General features: G+C 37.9%; 1 protein-coding gene across 1 annotated transcript; it reads left to right on the top strand.

Annotated features, from left to right (window-relative positions):
- Positions 1 to 222: 222 nt before the first annotated feature.
- Positions 223 to 22955, top strand: LOC134742041 (activated Cdc42 kinase Ack). The gene is made up of 10 exons (XM_063674968.1): positions 223 to 603; positions 985 to 1238; positions 2199 to 2613; positions 4023 to 4224; positions 6701 to 6896; positions 9660 to 9785; positions 10347 to 10420; positions 14432 to 14638; positions 16067 to 16186; positions 17370 to 22955. The coding sequence occupies exons 1-10, from the start codon at positions 514 to 516 to the stop codon at positions 18542 to 18544; spliced, it is 2859 nt and encodes a 952-aa protein (XP_063531038.1). The 5' UTR covers positions 223 to 513; the 3' UTR covers positions 18545 to 22955.
- The last annotated feature ends 1384 nt before the right edge of the window (positions 22956 to 24339 follow it).

The following is a 24339-nucleotide window of genomic DNA, read 5'->3' as shown; positions in this document are numbered from 1 at the left end:
AAGACGCATCTGTATTTTAAAGTAAAGCAAGTGTCATATATATGACTACTTCATTCTAAAAGATAGTTGCATAACTGTGATTACTTTGAATTAATTTATCAAAGCGAACAGTGACAACGAGCGTATTTTTACATACCTCAACCGCCCGCAACTGATCGATTTGATTTTGACGTTTGGTGCTCCTCCGCCTCCGCTCCGCCCCCTCACCTTAACAACTCAACTCAGTCTCCGTTTCGTGTTGCATGCATGATTTCTTTACTTGGAAAAATATGTGTGTACAGTTAATTATTTTCGGAATGTGCGATTAAGTTTATTTATTTTGCATTCTAGACGTATATGTGGTGCTTTATAAGTGATCAATCCTGAGTTTATTTAAGTGGTCTTCCCTTGTTAAACCTGTTCGACGCTAAATGCTTCCTTCTCGATTCCAACTTCCTGCTTGATGCGTTTAAATGTTCCTTACTGAATACACATGAGGGATTAAACCAGCGTCACCAACGCTGAGCTTGCACCATGGACCCGGATACCACGGACTGGCTGCGAGAGACTTTACGGAGTGTGCAGTTGGAACAGTTTTATTTACCAATCAGGGATCAACTTCAGGTAAACATAACATTTTTACCTCTACAAATTTATTTCAGTCAAGTCAAGTTACGAGTATATTATTTATTTAATATAATTTTATTGCCAATTTATGGATTAATATCTCGGCACTTCTTTTTTGCAAATAATTAATACAATATTTTGGCATTTTGCCATATTTTGTAAGTGTGTAAAGTTGTTTAAGTTTTTATAAGCATTATAAAAACAAAATACCAGTTACCTAAAAGTTAAGTCACAAGGGTTAATGGTGTTATAGGCAGAGTTTATTGCAAAACACGCAGTGACCTTTTGCAATACCATTAATGCATAGCAGTCAAGGTAGAGAAACAATGTTTAGACAATTGTTATGACAAAAGTTGTTCTTCTAACATTTTGTTCTAGATAACAAGGTTGGCTCACTTTGATTATGTACATGAGGATGATTTGGAACAAATTGGCATAGCTAAGCCTGCAGTGCGCAGGCTACTAGAAGAAGTAAGAAAAAGGAAGCAGAAATTATGGATTCAGAAGTTTTGGACTAAAATATTTGGGACTACTTCAAATTCAGTAGCTAAGGAAAAAGCTGGTTTAGCTCCTGCAACACCCACAGCAGCCGTAGGAAGATCAACATGTATTATATTAGAACAAGATATTACGTAAGTCAATTTTATTACTTAGTTGCCGCTCTTAACCTTCAAACCTTGTTTAAATCATCATGCAATACAAACATATTTCTGCTCTAACTAACTGCACATGTAACTGCGTCGAAATATCGGGATCTCGAAAACAATACAAAAGGTAATCATGGTTCATATTTTGGTCGATATTTCTCGATATTTGGTCTGGTATTTCTGCTCTATCATTATTTATAATAAAAATTTGCTGCCTCCGATTTGTCTGCATTTAATGATAATGATAAAAACTATCCTGTCCTTCCCAGGATCTCAAACTATCTCCATACCCAATTTTATCTAAATAGGGATGATGACACATATTGAATGATATAACAAAATCTAGTAACATAGATAGCAAATGAGTAATTTATCACAATAATGTAGATATTAAAATAATATATGGAAATAATACAAAACTACAGGACTTGAAAGTTTCAAAATTAAAGTAATTTTCAACTTTCAAAAAGGAAAAAAGTAAAGGGTACCATTCAATTCCTTACATTTATCCAAAAAAATTGTGTACGGCAACTATATACATAAACGCAATATTTTACCGACAAAAACGCAATTTTCTTATTTTGTCCATACATTCAAAATGGGCTCTCAGTGAACTTGACGTCACATTCACTTATCGTTTTGTTAGAAGCGTTTTGCGAGTGAAGTACGACTGTCTGGCTTTGACTATCATTTCTGACTTTTGTATTGTTTTAATGCAAGACATTTGATCCTAAAAATAAACCTGATTGATTGATACCATTAATGAAAATTTGTCATCTAGCCTATTGGGTCAGCGGTTTAAGAGTGAAGAGGTGACAGACAGACAGTTACTTTTGTATTTATAATACCTATTAGTAATAGGCATTTATTATTTCAACGGTGTTACATTAAAGTATTAGTATGGCAGAGGGCATTAGCAAAATACTTAACAATTTTGTCTTTCAGGCTCCAGAATGAATTAGGAAGTGGCTCATTTGGTGTAGTTAGAAAAGGAGAATGGCGAATGCCGGACTCCGGAAAGACTGTGGCAGTAGCTGTCAAGGTTTTGAGAAATGATGTCTTTTCCCAAACTGGTGTCTATGATGACTTCAGACGAGAAGTTGAAGCTATGCATCAGTTGAATCATAACAATCTAATTAAACTGCATGGCGTGGTGTTCCATCCATTGATGATGGTCTGCGAGTTGGCCCCCATGGGTGCTTTACTAGACTACATAAGAGCTCAAAACGGAAGAGTCTCACTGAAGTTTATATCTAAATGGTCAGAGCAAGTTGCAGGAGGCATGGCGTATTTAGAAAAAAGTCGATTTCTACATAGAGACTTGGCCTGTAGAAATATTTTGCTAAGCAGACTAGATCTGGTAAGTGTGCAAATCGTACTAGATAAGAATTTTTTACTAACTGCACATCGCATTGGGGTGGGGATTTGCTAATTTCTACTAACTGACTGGTAGAGAATTGAAATGCTTCTGGTTTAGTCGATATTAGCCATTTCCAAACCCCACTTACGAAATTACCCCGCTTTCGAAATTATCCCAATTTTCCTTACAAAATGTCAAATGAACAGGTTCTCGATTTGTCAGGATCTTTGCTTTCATATGTATGTTCCCAATTTCTTAAAGATTACAGGACTGTTAAATAAATTAAGAAGGGGTCACTCACGTATTTTAAGTCGAAAAACGCTCGACATGTTTCATTCCGTACCAAGATTGCCCCTATACCTACCTTACATTAAGGGTGTGACGGATAAAATCGGACACTTATTACGCCGGAGATACTGCATTAAGACGATTTTTCGTCTTCATATGAAGCTAAGACAGGTGCTGCGTTCGCCAAAGGATAGGGAGCCTTTGAACAGGCCGGGTGTATATATATATGATTCCTTGCTCCTGTGGGAAAAAACTACATAGGAGAGACGGGCCGAAACATTTCCACCATATTATCCGAGCATATACATAGTATGAAGAACAGGGATACCTGGGACTCTGCGGTGACGGAACACCGTATCCGTATTGGATTCGGATTCGACGCACTATATACGTTTCGATAAGGCAACCGTGCTGGCGAAAAAAAAGTTTGTGATTCAGCAAAAAGTACGCGAGGCTATCGAAATTAGTCGTCATCCGAATTTTAACCGTAATTATGGTTGGTCAGTGCCTCCGAGCTCAAAAAATGTTTCGGGTACTACGTCGGTGGACAGTGTCGCCGAACCATTAGCGAATGACGTAGTGAGTGTTGTGTGCTTCTCATCATTTGACAATAATGCCGTAAACGAGGGTAGTTTAGTTTCTCGCCGCCACCGGCGCCCGCGCCGAGTCAGTTCACCTCGCGCTATAGGATGTGCGTTAGAAACATGTAGGTATCGATTCGCCACCTTCAAACTGTCACCCAAATTGACAAATGGAGGGTCGCCACCCTAAATGGGATTATGTAAATTTATTTTATCTGACCACACACTTCGATGGGATTAACGCATTCATTGTCGATCGTGTTCATTTAAATATCAATACAAACCTACGTTCCAAGACACGTTGAATCTACTTATTGTTTTGTTTGCCTGAGCTGAGACTCGGCATATAGGTTGTAACAATTATTGTGAAGCAATATAATTATAGTGTTGGGTCTACCCAACACTATTCTTACTCGCGCTTTTTTAGTCAAACAATGCGATTTCAGCTGTCGATCTAATATTAATTATCAACAAGCTACTAGTAGGGACATGTGTTCTTCAATGTTTGGTTCAAGATTTGAAAATGTTCCCCAATTTTAGGTAAAGATCGGCGACTTCGGATTAATGCGAGCACTATCTGACGCCGACGAGTTCTACGTGATGAGCGAACGGCGAAAGGTCCCATTTCCATGGTGTGCACCCGAATCACTACGGCATAAACAGTTCTCGCACGCCTCCGATGTGTGGATGTTTGCTGTGGCGTTGTGGGAAATGTATTCTTTTGGAGAGGAGCCGTGGATTGGTAAGTTTATCCGTAATTTCTATCTGACGCCGACGAGTTCTACGTGATGTGCGAACGGCGAAAGGTCCCATTTCCATGGTGTGCACCCGAATCACTACGGCATAAACAGTTCTCGCACGCCTCCGATGTGTTGATGTTTGCTGTGGCTTTATGGGAAATGTGTTCATTTGGAGAGGAGCCGTGGATTGGTAAGTTTATCCGTAATTTCTATCTGACGCCGACGAGTTCTACGTGATGAGCGAACGGCGGAAGGTCCCATTCCCGTGGTGTGCTCCCGAGTCACTACGGCATAAACAGTTCTCGCACGCCTCCGATGTGTGGATGTTTGCTGTAGCCTTGTGGGAAATGTATTCCTTTGGAGAGGAGCCGTGGATTGGTAAGTTTGTCTGAACTGTTCTTAGCACTAGTAGTTACCTTAATTTATGCGGTAAGTCGTATGCTCCAATATACGTCAAAAGATGCCCAAGAATCGTTATGTTGTTGTTATGTTAGACTAGTTAGACGAAATCAACTAGATCAGACATTTAGAAAACGATTAAATTTAAGTTACAGGATTTAAAGTAAATAAATACTTATATGTAGGTACACACCTATACCTATGCATACAAATACACTGAGTGAAGCTAAGTTAAAGAATCTATTAAAATGTTCTGATGATGATGATATTTTATAATTAATAAAAATCCGCAACGCAGGCTTCGCCAGGTGGCTACAAATGCAAATCAGCAACATGCTTCGTCCCAAAAATACCAATGATGATATCTGCAACAGGCTTCATTTTTTTTTGTTTAAATAAAATAACCGACACGAATCGTACCTGGTTTAAATGTCCCCATTACGATGGCAGCGTTACCGCGCTGAATGGCCAATGAGATCTGTTGGACCAGGTACGATCCGGAGCGAAGGTCGCACCCCCATACTGCCTGGTAGAAAATGTAGAAATTCCTTTGTCTTAATTACTTTAATTGACAAATTTATTGTCATGGGTTGGGCATGGAAAGGTTAGGGGGACGTAGATATGCTGATTTAATTAGTTATGGGAAAACCCATGGTGGGGAGTAACATTTTAATTAGCTGGAGTAGGCATCTATTTCTAAGCTAACGTTTTTTATACAAGCCAATATGGTCGACATATTTTGTTATCGAAAGTGAAGGATATTGAAATAGTAAAACTGATACGGTACCTATGCGTATAGGGAAAACGTTACGATAAAGAGCTACGATAAAATGTAGAATAACAAGCCCATGTGTTGATCGATGATGAGCTTGAATAAATAAAGGTGCAGGGGAGGCGCTCCTTGCAACGAAGATACGTACATATTATAGGCCTCATAATGGTGGTAAGATATAAAAGTCGCCTTAACTACAGGTCCAAGGGCAGACACACCAAGGGAAATTGCATTACTATCAGTTTTTTGATTTGATGCTTAGCCCTTTATAAACTTGATGATTGGAATTTGACACAGACTTCGCTGAATATTTGAGTCCAACAGTATGTCGCTAGTATCATTAATACGAAGTCTCGATAAGTCTTATCTAGAGTTGTGCCGTTCCCGGTAACATTCCCCATTTTGTATGGGGAAATTTCTCGCTCGGTAACATTCCTTCCCTATGCAAAATGGGGATGTTACCGCGGGAACGGCACAACTCTAGTTTTATCGGAAAAGAATGACGAATTGTCAGTGCTAAGGGACAAATGTCAAGTGCAAAATTCAGAGATTAGAGCCTGTTTGTAGGCCAGTCACCAATGCAAGCTAATTAAAATGTTATTCAGCTAATTTAGAGCATGGTTAAATTCGACCTGGATTCTATTGGCGGTGCAGTATTAGTCTACCTTCCCAAGCAACACCTTCGAAGAGTTACCTATATTTACAAAATGTCTCGCCCCGTTTATAAACGTGAGCTGAAAAGTCAATTTGTCAAAAGAAACTACTATAATACGGGCAAATGTCCACGAGGAATGTTACGACTGAAGAAAATGAACACATTTTCCTCAAGATTGTGAATTTATAATTTTATTTATGTTTTTAAGAAAACCAATGTTACATCAATTGTCTTCATTAGAGTTGTGTGGTTCTCGAAAACGTTCTCTGTTTTGTATCTATATAGAACGTTCTCGCTTGAGAATATTTCCCATAGTAAACGGAAAACGTTTTCGAGAACGGCACAACTACTCATCACTGTTTTTTTTAGTATAGACAAAATGTTAGAAAGAGACAAAATTTAACGTATGTTTATAAGCGGTTGTTAATTTTTATGAATAAGGCAATAATGTTTACGTACCTATTGTCAATTAACTGTGTGGTGGACGCGACGGTACAACGACGGTTCGATATAACTTAAGTCGTTGTAATCCATACTCTTCCCCGTCGAGTTTGCTGTCACACTCGTTTCGTTGGTTACTTGACAATTATGTAAAGCAAGATCGTTTTAAAAATCTGACTATAAATGCTAATATCGCATTGCATTTTTTTAGATTTAAACGGATCGGAAATACTGCGACGGATAATGAGAGACGGGCAACGCTTGGCGGCGCCAGCAGCCTGCCCACCAGACGTTTATATGCTCATGATGCAATGTTGGGACCTGGAGCCCAAGAAGAGACCCACCTTCGAAGGCATCCTGCGGTACATCCAGGGAAATAAGCTTGAGACCGCCACAGCTGCGCTAAGGTAAGGATAAAGATGCTCAAACAGTTGCAACGGCTTTTTATTAGTAATTTCATTCGTTTTATACACGCTGGCTAAAAAACCCCGAAATCGCGAAAAAAAAATTTGGCTGTTTCATACATTTTGGCTGGTCCATTTTCTATGTATATAATATTTTTTTTGCGATTTAGTGGTTGGTCCCATAAAAAAAGTTGCTCAGTATAATCCCAAAACCTCCCTGGATACGGGAATGCACTTATTTTGTAGCCACCCTGTATATCTCGCGTCGAATGAATATCCCTATGGCGGTTCATTTTTATAAGGAGTACTGTCACGTAAAATGTTTGTGGACAATTTTTAGAAGTTTAGCACATTTATTTACTTATTTATTAATACTTATTTGGAAATGTAACATTTAAGTTATAAAAATACAGTGCAGACATTGGCTTTTAGGCTTCAATTATTTATTTTAAATTAAGCCCAACCAAAAGATTCAAGTCTCTTTTGAACTGTAATAGGGACCATCATCCGACGCAAGAGATAAAGTTCCGAACTAACGACATTACCACAGTGACAATTTTTGTTGTTTGAACTGTGCAATAAATAATTGTGTTGTTATGCTAAATGATTACACCGGTTACACGATTTGTTTGATAAAAGATCGATATAGAAAGAGAATAGTCGTCATCAAGAAAAAACATATTCTTCGGATATCTTTGACTTTCTATGCATTCTAATATACACGGTGGCAAAAAAATAAGTGCATTCCCGTTGCCAGGGAGGTTTTAGAATTATACTGAGCAACTGTTACTATGGGACCAACCCCGAAATGGCGAAAAAAGATTTGTCTGTTTCATACATTTTGGCTGGCCCATTTTCTATGGGAGGGTAATTTATTTTTTTCGCGATTTCGTGATTGGTCCTATAGTAAAAGTTGCTCAGTATAATCCCAAAACCTCCCTGGCAACGGGAATGCACTTATTTTTTAGCCACCCTGTATAAAAAAATAAATTAATAATTTATTGTCAATTTAATTGTATAATGACGCCATAATGGAAAACTGAAAACTCGCGTTTGTAACTGCGCAGAGTCGCGAATCGTCAATACTAACGGAAATTAATTTGTCGATATCCGATTAAATTAGTTACTTGTTGGTAGAGCTCGTTCATCTCTGGAAAACTTACATTTTTACCATGTAGGCCTTAAATATCATTCTTCTATCATACGAAAAAAGCGTCCACTCTAGCTAGGCGCATACAACAGACTTCGATAATGCGTTGCAAGACCTTGGTATGTGTTTCCAATTGAAATATTAATTTATGTTGTAATAATTCCTATTGTATTTGTGCACGCTAGTGCTAATGCCACCTCAACAAAATGAGAACGAAACCCAATTTACGATATCTAGTTTTTTTTGGCTACAATATTCCTTTGACCTAATTTGAGCAAGATGAAATAAATCCACGTCTAAATGGACGGTGACCTGATGACATTGCCTTGCCTTTATCGCGCGCTTCCGATTTAGCGCATCAGAGCCCAGTAAATAGGTGCGCCATTGAGCTAGTTAACTGACCATTCAAACACTACCTAAGTAGGTTAAAACATTTTCATCGCACTTGCTCGAAAAAGATCTTATTTCATGCAGGTGTATTGAAGGACAAAGGCCTATATTGTTCCCGCGGGAGTTATGGATTGTAAAAAAAAAGCTATAACTCCCCAAGGAGTCTATTTTTTCTTAATTATGTCACTAATTCATACGAACCAAGCAGGTTATAAGTAAAATACTTTGGTTAAAGTCAAGGTATAAAGGAGTTTTACTTTTAAAACACCATTGCAGCGTCTGTACTGTAATTAAATATTTTTGTTTATGTTTAAAAATATTTTATTTGATTGATATGATTGGCTGAATGCCCAATAGGTCTGTGCCTTCGATGCCTAACATATCAAAAATTACAATATGGCGGATAAATGTTTGAAATGTCACCGTATTTAAATTATTTAGCTTAAAATTTAGTTTTTTCTTTGCAAGTGTGATGAGAAACATTTGTCTAACTCCGGGGGTAAGAATATTGTAAACACGGCCCGTTAGAATTAGATAGACCTCGTTTTCAAAGTTGCACAATGTTCTTTAAACGAGTAACTTATTTGTAAATTATAGGGCCTACCGCGAAAATGAAAATCGAACTTTCTTTATCTGCCTCTCTATCGCTCTTCTTCATTTGTACGATAGAGAGGCAGATAACGAAATTCAGGTGTAAAGTCAGGTGATTGTCACATACCTATACCAATGATAAATTTATTGCATGCTATTCCGACATAGTAGGTACGTCATTCATCTAATTTATTGTATGTGTACTATTGACCACACAAACAAACCTTATTAGAACTACCTATATATCATCATCTTCCTCGCGTTCTCCCGGCATTTTTGCCACGGCTCATGGGAGCCTGGGGTCCGCTTGGCAACTAATCCCAAGAATTGGCGTAGGCACTAGTTTTTACGAAAGCGACTGCCATCTGACCTTCCAACCCAGAGGGGAAACTAGGCCTTGTTTGGATTAGTCCGGTTTCCTCACGATGTTTTCCTTCACCGAAAAGCGACTGGTAAATATCAAATGATATTTCGTACATAAGTTCCGAGAAACTCATTGGTACGAGCCGGGGTTTGAACCCGCGACCTCCGGATTGCAAGTCGCACGCACTTACCGCTAGGCCACCAGCGCTTGTCTTATTAGAACTATATAAGGTCTATTTTGTACGAGACCTTTATGTGAATTGTGGTTGCAGTTATCATAAACAAGACCAACTGACGGTGGAGGCGGGGGACGCGATCGTGCTGATAGACAGGCGCCCGGAACTGCACTGGTGGAAGGGGCAGAATCAGAGGACTATGGATGTGGGATTGTTCCCTAGGTAAGGTTACACCAAACAAGGCATTGTGAACTGTGGCTGTAGTTATCGCAAACAAGGCCAGATCACGGTGGAGGCGGGGGACGCGATAGTGCTGATAGACAGGCGCCCGGAACTGCATTGGTGGAAGGGGCAGAATCAGAGGACTATGGATGTGGGATTGTTCTCTTGGTAAGGTGTATACAATAAACATCGTTGACTTAAACTTGCTGTCACACGCTTAAGAAAAATTACAATCGGTTCCAAAAGAGGCTAGATTTGCTCCAGAGCGTGTTTAACTTTCGCGAACCAGACCTACGTATTTTAATCAAAGTTTAAGATTTGCCCATAAAAGTACTGTGTCCGTAATAGCGACTTAAAAGGACCGACATTTAAAATTTTAACGTACAAAAATATGAAATAAATACTAAATCAGCCTAAATACGTCCCACTGCTGGGCACAGCTCTAGAGGGCTTGACCTATAGTCCAACAAGAATATTAACAAAGTTAAAAGCGAAATAAGTGAGAGTGTTGTGACATTTGATCCAGCTAGGAAAATTAATTCGTATATATTTGTTTTACAGTACGATCTTGAAACCAATTAAAAGCAAAATAGTACCGGGGACGACCTTCAAGAAAACATCACCGTCAAATAAAGGTGAGTAATTTACTAAAACATTTGGCATTCCACGCAGTTGTCTACCGTGCGTCGCGTACGTACAAGCTTCAAGTTTTTGCAGATTTTAGGCATAGTTTATATTCACTAAGGGACTCCAAAACATAGCAGTCATCAATTCATAACGCAGAAAAAGATACTCGTATACGAGAAATATGCGCTTTGCACGAGACACGAGACCCCCATAATGCTACAGTTACAGTATTTGAAAGTGAATTGGCTTAATTTCTGTCCGTTTATTCTCTCTTAAGTTCAGATTTTTGAAAGTATTTATACTTGGTATCAATTATATATTCAATTGTTTAATTAAGTTTCCCCTAAAGTTATACATAGTACGTTAAGTACTTCTGTAACATTTTTACGTTCAATATCGGTCAGGGTTTTCCTGATGGATTATCAATTATACCTATTATGGATATTGTATTTGCTAGTTGCTAGTCTATTGTATTGATAGTAGCTATATGCAGCACTGGTCGAACCTGCATCGTTCCTTAGCTACGTATGTAATGTAGATATCTAGTAAGTTAAGTAATTATTAATTGTATCTAACATAGTTTTAAGTTCCTGCATGTATGTCATGTTCGACTAACATGTTATGGATTACTGTGTTCCGAAATAAATGATTTTTATTTTATTATTGCAATTGTGAGCCGTCTTACAAGGGTAATATTCATTTAATAGAAAATGTACTGTTGTCGCTCAGATAACTTCGACGCATAATATCCAACCAGATTGACAACATTGCAGGAAATAGGTTTTGTACTCATTAGTGTTCTAATACATACAAGATCTGGTTCTACGATTATTGCCATATCAAGCACGCTTTCACGCAAGTGATATCTTGAATTCACAGACTCACTGTTCGCCATAATTGTCCTCCTTATCAATCCGTTTTGAACTTTAATTTAAACGAGCCAAAATCGCTTTTACGATGTCACGTGTTAGATACGATCTTTATTAAATAAGTCGGTATGCTATAGTTGTGCCATACTTATTAATATGACGGGCGCATTTTTATGGAGGGCATATGGTAATGCCGGAGGATATTGTCTCACATACGTAATACTTGGCCCAACGTTTGTAATACGTAATAACGATAGCACATTATTCTACTTACGTGGGTACAGAATAAATTGGAACCCTACGCCATCGTGAAACCATTTCAAATTGAAAAACTCGAGTATAGGATTACCACGTATCACAGGTGGTTGGTAAAGTTGCGTGGTGATTTTCTAGCAGAAGATAGCTGAGTTATGGGACCAAAATTAGTTTAATAAGAAAGTTTGATCAACTTGGCAACCAGTCTTAACTGACTATAATTACTTTTTTCCAACATCATCTTCATCGCGTTGTCCCGGCATTTTGCCACGGCTCGAGCCTGGGGTCCGCTTAACAACTAATCCCAAGAATTGGCGTAAGCACTAGTTTTTGCGAATGCGACTGCCATCTGACCTTCCAACCCAGAGGGTAAACTAGGCCTTATTAGAATTAGTCCGGTTTCCTAACGATATTTTCCTTTACCGAAAATCGACTTACTTTTTTCCAACAGTTTTTTTTTAAACGGTAGATTTATACCTTCGGTACCTAAGATTACCTTACGATTTTATTTATAAAATAAAACTACTTTGACATGCTTCAGCGGTGCTTAGAGTTCCAACCTTCCAACTGTTTGACTGTACGTAATCGTAAGAATGCTTTCAGTTTTTGGCCAACGCATACATTTCACTTTCGTTAATGAAAGTAAAATTTAATTAGTTACGGTAGCAGATCAATTATAATAACTGTTGGAACAGTGGAGTTTTTTGTTGTTCATTCTGCTTGGAGGGTTTTTATGGTTCCGTAGTCTGACGAAAAAACTCTTATCTTTACGGGCAGTTTGTTTCTTGGAAACTTCTTTGAATAATAAAATTTACTCACTTTCTCACTTCTATATTTGACGACCGGTCTGGCCTAGTGGGTAGTTACCCTGCCTGTGAAGCCGATGGTCCTGGGTTCGAATCCCGGTAAGGGCATTTATTTGTGTGATGAGCACAGATATTTGTTCCCGAGTCATGGGTGTTTTCTATGTATTTAAGTATTTATATATTATATATATCGTTGTCTGAGTACCCATAACACAAGCCTCCTTGGGCTTACCGTGGGACTTGGTCAATCTGTGTAAGAATGTCCTATAATATTTATTTATTTATTTAATATTTATTTATTTATTATTTATTTATTTATTTATATTTGAAAACACCTGAGCACTGTAGAATTTTAAAATGTTTTAACTTTAAGTTTGCTGGTCAAAAAGAACATTAAATGTTATTGCGCACTATTTCTCCTGAGAGTCCTGACTTATCTATACTACTTTTTAAATATTTTATGCGAAATGCGAAGGTATACTAATTACGAATGTAGTGAACCATGTAACGTATAAGACGACTCACCTTTGGAATCTTTTTTATAGTCATATTGAAGCTTTTCTAATTACATATTAGCGTAGAACTTTAATGAGGGAATTTCGTGTTCCTACTATCTCATGTGAAGTCAATGAAGTACATTGTTCTCTGTGCATAGTTTATGTAAACATCGTTTCTTGTTAGATTGTTAGTAGAGAATCAATTAGATGACAGCAACTGTTTGCTGCAAGATGATGGATATATGTATTTGTAAAAAAATACGGATGCGTCTGCCCGCGATTACGTCTGGTAGAATGAGTTGAGTAACTTACTTAGATACCTATTATTGAACATCCATTGATTGTATAAGATGTGTAACGTTCACTCGAGTTTGACAGATATATTTACGAGTATGTCATTTAGGGAAAAGGATCTAACCCACGGGATTCTTATCAGTATAATTTTAACTTTCTGTTGAAAAGAAAGTCTCATTCAAATCATAAATTTTTGAGGACCGATCCATTTCGCTAAACTAGGTCCTATATGCCATATGTTTTGTGGTACCTAACTGGATTGCCAAACATCAACTTTTGGCAACATTAGAACTATTAGCACTTAAATTCGAAAAATGAATTTGTCTTTGACTACTCGTCCAATAGGCAAAACCAATGAATCTTTGGTATTATGAATTATATCACATGGCTTTACTTATGTCACAGAATAACTAATGCTTATGAGCAATATGGTAGCGTTGTTACATTATATTAACTATTGCCGCTTATATGACGCAGTTAGCGCTGCAAATCGCTAATCTATGACTAAGTGGGGATTTTATCACGCTGTGACTGTTACATTAACGCCTTTTCCATGCACAAATCTGTCGCCTAATAGAGATAATATGTAAATGTAAGAATAATCCAAAGAGTACCCTTTTCAGAGTTTATTGCTCTGGTTATTCTTGGGGCAGAGGTTTATCTTTACGAACCGAGGGTATTCATTACCATTCACGGGTGAATTGTAATTCTGACTAGGGTGTGCTCTCGGTGTAGGTGTTTTTATATAAAAAATCCCAATTGCCTCGCATATGGGAGAGTTCTATAATTCTAAATCTATACGCATAAAGTATACCTTGTTAACGTCCTTTAACATAGTTGCTGAAGGAAAATTATCCAATTTAATATATATTGCGGTCAACTCAATTATGGTGGTTTGTAACCGCAAAACACTTTTTTTATACACGGAATCGTCGGACTGGACATTATGTGAAATGTAGGTATTATAAGAATTTGACTTCGCTTATAGCTGACTGTACTTTTCTTTCAACAGGCAACTAATAATCATCGATAGAATTAAAAAAAATGCAAACACAATTAGGTCGCGTTGTCTTATCACAGAGTTCCTATGGCCATCTCCTGTATTTATCATCAGATCAGTTCGATGGTACCATAATATTGCATTGTTACCCAGCTGTATGTGTAGTTTGAGGCTCAAACTTTGAGCACAATCGAATAATGGGAAGTGGGTCTAATTGAGTTTGTAAGATTTGACACGAACATACATAAACATTTCAAGTTAAATAACAGCTTGTAAGAAATATCAATTTGTTCCGCAGCTCAAAGCCCAACATCGCCTGTGGCATCAGACGACTCAGCGGTGGTACTACGAAACAAGCGACGAACAATCGAATCCACACAACCACCGAGCACACGGGCAGCGAACGCCGGCAGCAAACAGTTCCATTACAACAAACTGATCAATGATCGCACGTTAGCGTTGAAGAAGTTGGCGCGAGGGGTGCATTCGAAGAGTTTGTCACAAGGTATGTTGGTCACATCCTAAGATTTGATAGTGGTTCCTCTGAAACGAACGACGAACAATCGAATCCACACAACCACCGAGCACACGGGCAGCGAACGCCGGCAGCAAACAGTTCCATTACAACAAACTGATCAATGATCGCACGTTAGCGTTGAAGAAGTTGGCGCGAGGGGTGCATTCGAAGAGTTTGTCACAAGGTACGTTGGTCACATCTTAAGATTCAATGGTGGTTCCTCTGAAACGAGCGACGGACAATCGAATTCACACAACCACCGAGCACCCGGGCAGCGAACGCCGGCAGCAAACAGTTCCACTACTACAAGCTGATCAATGATCGCACGTTGGCGCTGAAGAAGTTGGAGAGAAGTAAAACCCCTCTGCTAATGAAATCATGACATGAGGTTATAAATCGGGATTTTTTTAATATAAATAATTATTAATAATCGTGCTTTTTGAGATTATGTCATTTTGTATCGCCTAAAGTACCCGATAAAAATCTTCATGCTTATTTCTGCAAAGTTATTTCTTAAGCTTAAAACCGGACAAGGGCGAGTCGGACTCGCCCACCGTGGTTTCCGTACAAATTTAAAATAATTTCAACTGTATAGCTATCACGGTTCATCATCACCAGTAAAGGCATCCGCTCATTCGATAGGTTAATAATTATAGTGAGCTTGACGACATGGTGGAGGAGCTGGGATAACAATGATAGTAATTATTATCCCAGCTCCTCCACCATGTCGTTAAGCTCACTATACTTATTAACCTATCGAATGAGCTGATGCCTTTACTGATACTGGAAAACGATATGTAAACATACTACATACCTAACTAACGTCCAGGCCTCGTATAGGACAACACTAGACGGACAGACAGATACTAATAGGGTCCCGTTTTTACCCTTTGGGTACGGAACCCTAAAAAGGCGTAAGTAAGGCTTTTCGCCTTAAGCTGCAATAGTGTAAACATATATTTGTCGTCGACTGTACACATGTTTTAGAAGTGTAATAGATAAGTCCTATATCTAATAGGGAATATTACGCGAAACTCTGCGTAGGGGGCGCCACTACCACAATCTGAGGGTCTATCGCGAAACAAGAAAATCGAAATTTCGTTATCTAACATCTCTGTCACTTGCATATTCGTGAGATAAAGAGGCAGATAAAATCCTCTGTAAACAAACCGCCTTGATGCTTCAATGTCATATTTTATTATCTCTGAAAACTTGTCAAAAACCTGTTAAATGTACAATATGTATAAGTTACTCTATGGTTTACTAAAAAGGCTGCACTCTGGTCGCAGAAAATTGCAGTAATATCCCCTATTCAATAATAATAATTATGAATATGATATTTCGAATATCATGTAACCTAAAAGTTTCTAGCCATGTTTTATTGCCATTTTTTTATATGTTCTTGTTTATTTGCAGTGAGGACAGATCTCTTGATCGACTTGGACATGCCGCCGGCGACGCGGACGAGCGTGCCCGCCGCCAGGACCTCCAACAACGTCTCTCTATTGGACGAGCCTATTGATGTGCCTGAAGCGAGTAAGTTGGATACTTATGATACATAATAGGGTTGTTTCTACATGTTGAATTTTATAACTAAATCTAGTTACATAGATAGAAATGAGCAAGTTATCATAATAAATTGGAAACCTAAAAAAGGTAAAAAAAATAAGAGTTAGATCTCTAGAAAAAAAATAATGGTACCATTCAATTTCCTACATTTTATGAATAAATATATTGTATGTCAACAATATACATAAACGCAATATTTCACCGACATAATCGCAATTTCCTTGTTTTCCACGGCTTTTAAGCAATAGCGACGTTACATGGTGACGTCACGATGTACCTAATGCCAATTTGTTAGAAGTGTTTCGTCAGTAAAGTGCGGGTGTCAGACTTTGACCATCATTTGTGACTTTTGTATTGCTTTAAGACAATGGGTCTCATACAAGACTTTTAATCCTCAAAACAAACTTGATCGACTGATACCATTCATAAAAAATTGTGGAATACCCTATTAGGACAAAAAAATAATAGCAGTGTTAACGCATTCACTGCCAGCGGTCGCTATACAGGTTCTCTGTTATAGTGTTCATAGGCTCCTAGGTTTTTGCTACATAGCGGAAAAAACGTATTATCGGCTATGCTCGAAGCGCATAGCTCACGCTGGCAGTGAATGTGTTAAGTAAAAAATAACACTAGTTATTATGAAAACATTAGGGATAGAAAACAATAAAATTTTACAATTTAGTCAACAATTTCCCTCTCATCCCGGTGCAAAGATACCCATGATGCTTGTGGTATTTCCAAGTTGGATAATTGGACGACCTATGAACTAAAATAAACGATTCGGATTGGGGGTATAAGTACGTTTGTTTCTTACAAGAACCTGTAAGTTAGTATTTAGATATGCCAAGACTAAAAAAATACTACCTAAGTCTAGAGTAATGTATAAAATAGATGCAGAGATTTGATGTGTATAGATTAATTTTATATATACATATATATATAAGAGTATAATAATTATATACCTAATAGTATTAAGCAAACGCGGATCGGACCGCGCGATCTTGCCAACTATTACATAAACCATAGAGGTTTACAATAGTGGCATGCTGGCAAAAGTTGTATGAATATTTAAAGTGAATAAAAAAAAAAATAAAAAAAAAATTAAATTAAATGATTAATAAAATTAATAAAATTCATTCTTTTCTTCCAGATCGATTAGCAGACTGGGGTGAGCCAAGAACAGACAGTCTACCGAGCTACTCGCAATCCCCCCGATCCCAAAGCGCGAATCTCCACGGAGCCAAATCTCTAGATAACCTGTTCATGTCTCAATCACTAAGTGAACCGGATCCCTTCGACACTTCCCAGTGCTGGACCGTTACACCACCGACTCAAACACGACCGAACTATAGTTTACAAGGTGAATTCAATAATGTATACACTCAGGAATCTCATAAATACTCGAATTATACACCATCTACTAGTTCTACCGTAGAAAATATTTATAACAACGCACCCGCCTATCAGAGTAACTCTAGTTTAGTTCATAATACCGGCAGCGCGACGCTTCCAAATAATTCTAGTTATAACCGACATGCAGCAGTCCCCAATAATTCTAACTATGGAACGGTTCCAAACTCAAGTGCCAACTATGGTATGCTTCCTAACAATACTGCTATGCCTAATGGGCTGCAATCGCATAGTTCAAACGTAGCCCCCTACGGATTACCACCAAATAATACATATTCAAACACTTTATCAGAAGAAAACGCCTCATCAAGCGAGACTATTGCCGCAGCTCTAAGAGGCATATCCCTGGACGATAAAATATCGGAATCCCTCAATCTCAGATCGAAAAACACAAATAGCGATAACATTTATGCAAATCACAACGTGAATGACGGTCCGTCCACGTCAGCCGCGCCTGCGGCGAGCCGCGACGCGTTCGGCATGCCGATCTACGGAAACTTCGACGCTAATCCCGCCCAGCAACAGTTCATTTTAGAAACGGAGGAGTTCTATTCAAAACGATCGAGCAACTACGATAAGAACATTTTTGTACCTGAAAACGAGAAAGAAAATGAGAAGCTGCAAAATTTCAGCGAATCTGATAATACCAAGAAATATTTCGAGGCGAAATACGATTATTCATTGTATTCGGGTGGCAGTTTCAGCAGCGCTTCGACGTCGCGCGGTAATTACAACTACGCCGTGCCGAATGACGCCTCCAGTAATATCTACTCGGAGATCGGCGACGCGGAGAGCGTGTACGGAGCGAGCGGTGACGGTGAGTACAGCAACGCTCGGCTGTACGACGTGGTGTACGAGACCGCGCCGCCGCGGCCGCACCGCCCGGCGCCGCCTTGCCCTTTCCAACCTAAATAGACTGTTGCCATCTTTAGATACTCTCATAAAATGCAAGTAAATTGGAATGTTAATTATTACGATAAGATTTCGCCGAAGGTTCACTGTATATAAAGGTTGAATGATTTGCGGTTTATCGAGCGTGCCATTAAGTTCGAGTAAATATGACCCTTGCCTTAAATTTGCACGAAGTTGTTTTATGTCAAAGTAACAGTTTGGTTACCGTTCTCAGTTGATGTATTCCGTCTCTTTCTATAGCATGCAAACTCGACCATCATAGTTACGATATCATAAGCCAACATTTCACTTGTAGTAGTGGTTTAGTAATACAAAGGACGCATTTAGTGCTGCCCCATTTCAAAACCTTAGTGTATTTATTGAATTCATAAAGTTCCTCATTATATGTACACCGTGTATTTTTTTAACTCTGTCAACTTCAAGGGGGCATTCTTGAGCTCAAATTAATTTCTCAAAGACACCAATATACTGATACACTCCATTTTGAGGATAATCATTGATTTTTATAAGACACTTAAGTGCGCTTGCTTAAGGGCCTGTTTACATATTGAGTGTTCAGTACGAGTTCATACATTTGCTGCTAAACGAAAGTACAGTCTCGGACGATCGATGTTCGAATTGTTCGCTTGAGCTAAATATAATGCCCAATTTTTTTAATGAAAATCAAAACTAGTACAAATTTACGAAAATTTAACTATGCCATGTAGTTTCTTTAGACGCACTTAGCCACACCCTGAAGTTAACGGAATTCAATAAATCACCGCGTATTCATCACATTTGGTCAAAGTTGTTTCACACATTGAAGGTGGAATATATCACATACCAAGGTAAAGATTATTCCGTTTCCGTAAAGATAAAAAGTGCCCATAGGCTGCGCTGGCTCCTTAACATTAGGCGGGCCGCACGCTTGTTTGCCGCCGTCGTGGTATATAAAAAAAAAGTAAAAGTTGCTCATCTATTCACTTGGAATTGAAATGGTCTTCCATTATATGCGGATTTCCCAATGCGATTTGCTTAAATCGCTAGTTTTTTAATATTATGTAATGTTGTCTATTATGATAGTGACAGACTGTTTATATGTTATTGTCTTCTATAATCAACACGATCGGAATGAGTAAATTGAGTAACTATTAACTAAGCGAATACATTACGATTCAATGACAACAAATGAATAATTATTACATAATTTGAAGACTTGTGCTTTCAAAACAATGATGAACAATTGAACATCTTATTTGATGGATGTGGATGGATGGATTTTGATTTTATATCTTCACATCTATCTGGCTAATGTATGCAGCTGTGTTTTATATGACAATGAACGGTTTTAAATTTATATAGCCATTGTTTTAAGTTTAACTCGAACATCACACGGTGCCTCACTACCAAGTACCTGTTAGATTAGTTGCTAATATAAAGTTAAGATGTGTTTCCCGTGCAACTTTGTGTTATTTATTGAAATTGTTTGTATGTTTGTTGTGTCAATAACTATGATTTTTAAGATTGCGTCATTCTTAAGGAAAATAATATTGCGATTAGCGTTTACATTGCAGTGTCGCATTTAGACCTACGTTAACAATATTGCCATGATAACAACATATGCAGTAATCGCAGTAGAAATGTCATGCTATTAAATAGTCGGCTGCAGTTACATAAGGCCCCTTTTTTCGAACGACACAATCTTTTAATATTTGACACCGTGAGGCTGCTTAATTGGTTGTACTTAATAAATGCAGCTAATTTATACTTGTCTTGATATATTGTGATTGTATAGTACTAGTATTAACCTTCGTTTGAGATACTATGCTTTGATATTCGTTGTAATACTTTTTTGTGCGTTTTCGCATTTTTTAAAATCATTAGTGTAACATCACAAGTAGGTAGCTAATTGTATTAACGTAAGAGTAGTTATCTAAATATTTTACTCTGGATTCTTTGTACATATTAAATTTTACCCAAAGATATTCTGTCAAAACACAAATGGGCTGCTTAAAGTTCGAAATATTTACGTGATTCAAGAGTCGAAGGAAGAAAAGTAGTAAATGAAACGAAGAAAAATTTGAGTAGGTACGACTTCTGGTCGGACGAAATCGCGGGCGAGGCTAGTAATATTGTACGTCAACTTGTAGTTACAAGGTAATAAAGGAAAAGTATAAAGAAAATTAAGTCACATTAAAGTCAAATTTTGTGACTTGTATGTTGTTCCACACTTAAATTTAAGTGTGAACTTTCTTCTATTTTAGTGCTGATATCATATACTACATCTAATGGGTCCAGTACAGCCAAGTTTTAAATTATAATTAAAATCAACCTTTTCCTTAGTATCTACGAGTACAGTCGACGTTGACATCAGATATATATATATGTTTATCCCTTACTGCATGTAATAAAAATATTTGTTGAAATTTCAACTTTATAAGCTGTCAATAGAGTTGACTGTGATATCCGCCATATATGGCTTCGTATACGGTGAAGGGTTAACTCGATAATATGAAATAAATATGTACTCTTTATGTTTCGACGTCGACTACAAGGATAGAACATGTATATAGACTATTTTTGACTAAGACTTTGAATATTGTTAGTTATCTAGAAATATATTCCTTACTCCATATGAATCTACTCTATGTGGTGTACGTCAAGTGTATTTCAATGGTAGTTATAAAAGCAACTCGGCTGTCATGTTAAAGTGACGATGACACTGGAGAGTTTGTGTAAATTTGCTCAATACTACAAAAAATAATGCCTCTCGAAACAGCAAAATAGTAAGAGCAGATTTACTTACTATTGAGTAGCGGACCCCTAAATAAAATATTGATGTTTTACTTGTCGAGTAGAATATTTTTAACTTTTAATGATATCGCATCACCTAGGTATTTGATGTCTACAACTCGACATGTAGAAAGGTACAGATGTAGTGCATAATGGACCCGGGTATGTCCTTAAACTACGTCCAAAAGAGAGGTATGGACACTGTGAATGACATCTCGTTTTGTGTGGTAGGGCACAGGACAGCGGATGTCATTCCAGATCTAGAGCAGAGCCCAACTGGGGAGGTACCTCCACCTTACAGAAAACCGCAGCCAAATAACACTAGACCCTACTAATAGTGTTGTGTTCCTGCCGGTGAGTAAGGTTGCCAGAGCTCGAGGGTGCGGAGTGTTAGGGTCGGCAACGCGCATGTAACTCCTCTGGAGTTGCAGGCGTACATAGGCTACGGAGACTGCTTAACATCAGGCGGGCCGTATGATTGTTTGCCACCGACGTAGTATAAAAAAAAATCTTTTACCGTCGTATTTTCACGGAAACGCACGAACGTGTTATTCAGTCAGTCTTAGTACAAAAAGTACTGAGGTTTACTGAAGTAGCATGACAAATAAGAACGTTTCCGAGAAAATACGATGGCAAAGGATTATGCCTGTTATGCACTACATATGTAATAATATTAGATCAAACACTGCTGTTGCAGCAAATCTTCTCTGCATTTCGGTCTTGTGTCTTACTTCGTGTGTGCGTTTGTTGGGTCTGTTCTGGCTGATAAACTCTAAGGCTGCCTATCCACTGATGCAAGGTCGAGACGTGCGAGAAGCAACCATTATCATTGGTTTTCGTTTCCGCAACGCTGGATTACACCAATGTTATTGGTTGATTCCCGCACGTATTCTCTCATCTCCGCCTCAGTGGAAAGGCAGCCTAAATTCGACTGATTGGGAGTATGAATCATGTTCAATATTATTATGTTTACGTGTTCAGATTGGAAAGGGAGGAATGTACAACTCAATATAACATTATAAGTATATGGTGCAATACAACACATCACAAGAAATGTTAATTTTCGAAATTACGTGTAGCTAATTATAACTTGAAATATTTTTGTAGAAGAACTGGTAAGGCATTGCTTTACGTTTATAAAGGTGTGAAAGGACTTTTAAGAGATGACTGATTATCTAAAATTTGTGCCTATTTATTGTACAAAGTACCAAATTAGTTATTTCCTGACTAAGTTAGTGTGATCGCGTTTTTGTTGGCTATAGTCGCAAACCTCGTAACACCTCCGGAGGAGTTACGTGATTTGCAACCTTAGGTATTATTGAATAAATTAGCAAATTCCTGATGTCCTGTAATGGAGTTACGAGGTTTGCGACTTTAGCCGACGTTATATCTGACGTAAAATATGTAAAGAATGCGATCGTGCTAGTCTGTTTACCCCTATTTGTTGAAAGTGTGCTACCTCCACACTCATTTGTTCATCTAATGATTTTAGTATCGATTTAATCGACGATAACGAAGTTTGGGGCTAAAATAGCGCGAGTGTGGGTGTAGCATTAGGTATGTTTTTTACGGAGTGTCTATAAACTGTACAGTGCTAAAGTAAAAATAAGTGGTTTAATAAAAACTTATTGGCTTCGTAAAATTTGTTTTTTATTATTCTGCCCTCTTAATCATAACTTAATAATCGTAAACCATTTAGGTAATGCACTAAATAAATTAAATTGTCCTTACTTCCGGTGTATTATATTCGTTGATAGAAAACTCCATCGAAACTTAAATAATTTTTGGAAATAGTCACGTGACTTTCCGTAGCATCTGTCATCTCGATATATTTTTAGGATTCCGAACCCAAAGGGTAATAAAAACGGGACCCTATTACTAAGACTCCACCGTCCCTCTGTCTGTCACCAGGTTGTATCTCATGAACCGTGACAGCAGTTGAAATTTTTACATATGATGTATTTGTTGCCATAGCGGCAACAACAAATATTAAAAACAGAATAAAATAAATATTTAAGTGGGGCTTCCATACTAAATTTTTTTGCCGTTCTTTGCGTAATGGTACGGAACCCTTCGTGCGCGATTTAGACTCGCACTTGGCCGGTTTTTTTATTTTCGTTTGGCCTTTTATTTGTCGATGTACCTATACGATTATCATCTTCGCTGGGTCCCCTGCTGTTTACAGCATGTGCTTAGAAATGCGCAAGGGAACTTTAATCTCTTATGGGGCACACAGGAAATATGCCAAAAAATGTTTTGGCAAGCAGACACATCTACGCACAAACTAAATTACTATAGCTAGAAACTTGAAATATACACAGTATGTTACATAGTAGGGAGTTACCTACTTATAACGTGTACAAACAATAGGAATCGATTTTGCAAAATGATGGAAATTGTGTAAAATTTTAAGTGTGAGACTTGGGCTTTTTAAAATAAAAATCCAAGAAAAGAACCACCCCAATGACTTCGAGCTGACTGGTAAGTAGAGAGCTCCTAACCTAAGCAAATAAGCCATAAGTTAGGTTACCTCTGCCACACTGGCCATACTTAATACATACCAAATTAATATTATCCTTACTTAGTCCACATGGGGGTTTAGCCAAGATGACCTTAGTACCTACATAGAAAATTCCAAACTTACTGCTGTGGCGCGACGACCCGAAGTGGATTTTGGCCTCCGACACCAAAGACATAACGGAGGCTGGAGTGAGACGAAGTGCAGAAAAGTAAAAATGTATCGGGATGCCGGATGCCACGAACACTCAACTCACGTGACTATTTCTTTCAATTTTCATTTTCAATGATTGTCGTATTGGCTATACCTCCTGTAACGAAGTAATCGTAGAGCATCGAGCATTTTGAATACTGAATTATTATCTAACCGATAATAGGAAACTAAAACTTACCAAGAAAATAAAGTATTGGATTCATTTAGTAACTAATTGTCGTAATTTTGCGTGTTCGGCAGATAAAAGAATAAGAATAGAAATGGTACTGGAAAGGCCAAGGCCACGCCGGTAATA

Source organism: Cydia strobilella, chromosome 6 (assembly GCF_947568885.1).
Source record: "Cydia strobilella chromosome 6, ilCydStro3.1, whole genome shotgun sequence".
Classification (NCBI taxonomy): Eukaryota; Metazoa; Arthropoda; class Insecta; order Lepidoptera; family Tortricidae; genus Cydia; species Cydia strobilella.
This window is presented reverse-complemented; position numbering and strand designations above follow the sequence as displayed.